General features: G+C 36.0%; 1 protein-coding gene across 1 annotated transcript; it reads right to left on the minus strand.

Annotated features, from left to right (window-relative positions):
- Positions 1 to 222: 222 nt before the first annotated feature.
- LOC127750865 (uncharacterized) lies at positions 223 to 2,520 on the minus strand. Its single transcript, XM_052273490.1, has 4 exons — positions 2,430 to 2,520; positions 2,231 to 2,333; positions 2,002 to 2,121; positions 223 to 1,916 (listed from the first exon to the last, which is right to left on the minus strand). Exons 2-4 carry the CDS (start codon positions 2,297 to 2,299, stop codon positions 1,755 to 1,757), a joined length of 351 nt encoding a protein of 116 aa, XP_052129450.1. The 5' UTR covers positions 2,300 to 2,333; positions 2,430 to 2,520; the 3' UTR covers positions 223 to 1,754.
- Between the last annotated feature and the right edge of the window lie 6 nt (positions 2,521 to 2,526).

The raw sequence follows: 2,526 nt of genomic DNA on the forward strand, positions 1-2,526 counted from the left end.
GGGGAGGGGAGGGGGGAGGGCGTTGCACAATGACTCACCCCTGTCATTCCCCCGCCAGAGGGCAGGCCGCCTGGGCGATGAAATGGAATACGGACTCCGACTCTCCACCTCCCCGACTTCTCGTCTGCGCCTCATTCTACTAGTGCGGGTGTGGGTGTGTATTAGTTCTGATAAAATGATGGATAGAAAATGTGGTAGAACAGAAATAAGAAGGCAGATTCGTTAAAAATGCGTAGTACACAAAATGTATATTTTGCACAACAACAATAATAGTAGCAATAATAAAGTCATCAATTGAAAGTCATGGCAATTGACGACTTTACAAAAGAATCGACTCGAGTCAACAAAATAATTACTGGAAAACAAATACTGTACACATATTTTGAATTCTTCAGTATCACAAGACATTAAGGCTGTGCCACATGCACCGCTCTATGGAACCGGCCTGCTAACATACTAGTGTTGCAATTTTTCCACAGCCATTAAACTAAATTCAATAGCCTTGCAAAGATTGGAATGAAATTTAACATGTTATCATGGCATTGAGCATTTATTACGTGTGGCTTGAAAGATCTTCTGAACATTATGAACACTAGAAATAAAGGAGTGCAAAATTATGACTTTCATTACAGAATGAATTGGAATGTCACATTCGTAGACCCCATCACTTCTGTGACTATTAGAGCAATGGGTAACTGGACATGTAGTATTCACTTACATTATGTACACAAAATAAAATTCAAAACAATTATAAAACTATCTAGGTCTTATGCTTATTAATTTCTGAGCAGCAAATCGGCACACATTTGATGTGATGTTCCATTACACCTTTGTACATCAAAGTGTAAATAATATCGATGTGTATAAAACACAGTCATCACAATTCTATAATAACTCGCATAAATTATTGATGACATATGCTACATAAAGAACTTCATGTGAATCAACTGCTTTCACCCACACTTGTCAGTCTTTTCTCCAAATAATCATGGTATGCATGTACATGCAATGGTACAGAGTAATTACTTCCTCCCAAATAAGGTATTGAAATATTAACAAAAATCCATACTTAGCCACTTTTTTTTAAAAAAGCAGGCATGGCATACATCACATATATTTGACCAATAGTTGATCATAAATTGTTAAAAATATTACAAATAGCCTTAATGAAATACTATAAACAAACAAATGCACAGCATTTGATTGAAATGTGATGCTTGTTCTGAAGGTACAGAGGGACATCTTTTTATATACAATACAGGGTACAAAAACCACTTTCAAATTAAGATAGTACAAAACATCCAAATGATATCACAAGAGGTTTGTTCTTCTGATCTCAGAACAAATAAATGTTCACTGAATAAAGCTTGGTCATGACTTACAACAACTACTTTTTCTGATAACTATTCAACATGACAGAAATATTATCTATAAAAAAACAACACTGAACACAACCACTTTTTGACACAGTTATCTTTATGACACAATGCTGATTGGCACATAAAGAGACAGACTGGACTGTAAAGCAGCCATTTTGGACAGAATTACAGGACGGAACAAAGAAACAATAAAGAAGTCTTTCATGATTCTTCAGTCAGTCACAGAATCAATCATGGCCATTAAGTAACATGCTTTTAAATAAAGTCTCAAATTGCTAACAAAAAACAGGAACAATTTGAATACTGGACCAAGAAAAAATGTCCTGGACCAGCCCAACAACAAATGCACTTAGCACTAAAAAAACAACTTATTGTTCATATAAGCTCTGCAACATAATGTGGCTGACTGTGGTGATGGTGGTGGTGGTGGTTAACCCGTACACTGCCCGCTGCCGAACCAGGTAATGGAGGGAGAGCAGGCAGTTGGTCAGGAACTTGAAATGTTGAACCTTGGAAACCAAGAGCAGCTTCATACATCTGTAAAAAACAAAACAAAAACTCTGAGCACCAACTGACATGAAAAGATGGGAAAAGCGGTTGGATAGATAGTTAATACCCTTACATCTCTGTGATTTCCATGGTTGTCAGTCCCTCTTAATGTTGCATAGTTCCCACCATCATCAGCAGCATCATTCGAACCTCTTCTATTGGGATGTTGTATTGTCGCATACGTATTGTCAACCTGTAAAAAAGGAATTCAAAAAATAAAAGTCAAAATATGGGCTGATTTTTTTTTTAAATAATCGATAAGTGGATTTTTATTTTTTGTTTTCAATTTATAGTCAACTTACATGAGAAAAGTCAGCACTGTCTCTGCATTCAGCATCTGCACTGTGATCAGGCTCACAAAACACCTGCATGGTCAATTCTTGTTCTTCATATAATTTTAGTTTCCTATTATAAAACAAAAGAGAAGAATACATTAGCTTTGGCATTTAAATAAAATAGCTTTGTTCGCCCCTTGAAAAAAGGAAGTAGAGATAAACTTACTGTTCAATCCACAGAGGATTCTCAGTAGTATTTAAGTCATCTATGATTGCTTTTTTAATCAGAGCATCTTTTTTTTTCAGGTCTGATGGCTGTGTCA

The sequence above is a fragment of the Frankliniella occidentalis genome, unplaced genomic scaffold, assembly GCF_000697945.3.
Source record: "Frankliniella occidentalis isolate FOCC.00 unplaced genomic scaffold, Focc_3.1 Scaffold275, whole genome shotgun sequence".
NCBI classification, from domain to species: Eukaryota; Metazoa; Arthropoda; class Insecta; order Thysanoptera; family Thripidae; genus Frankliniella; species Frankliniella occidentalis.

Coding starts and splice junctions, on each gene's coding strand:
- LOC127750865 (XM_052273490.1), bottom strand. CDS start 2,299: ATGCAGGTGTTTTGTGAGCCTGATCACAGTGCAGATGCTGAATGCAGA. Junction 2,122..2,230: donor ACAGTGCTGACTTTTCTCAT/GTAAGTTGACTA, acceptor CCTTTTTTACAG/GTTGACAATACGTATGCGAC. Junction 1,917..2,001: donor ACCATGGAAATCACAGAGAT/GTAAGGGTATTA, acceptor TGTTTTTTACAG/ATGTATGAAGCTGCTCTTGG.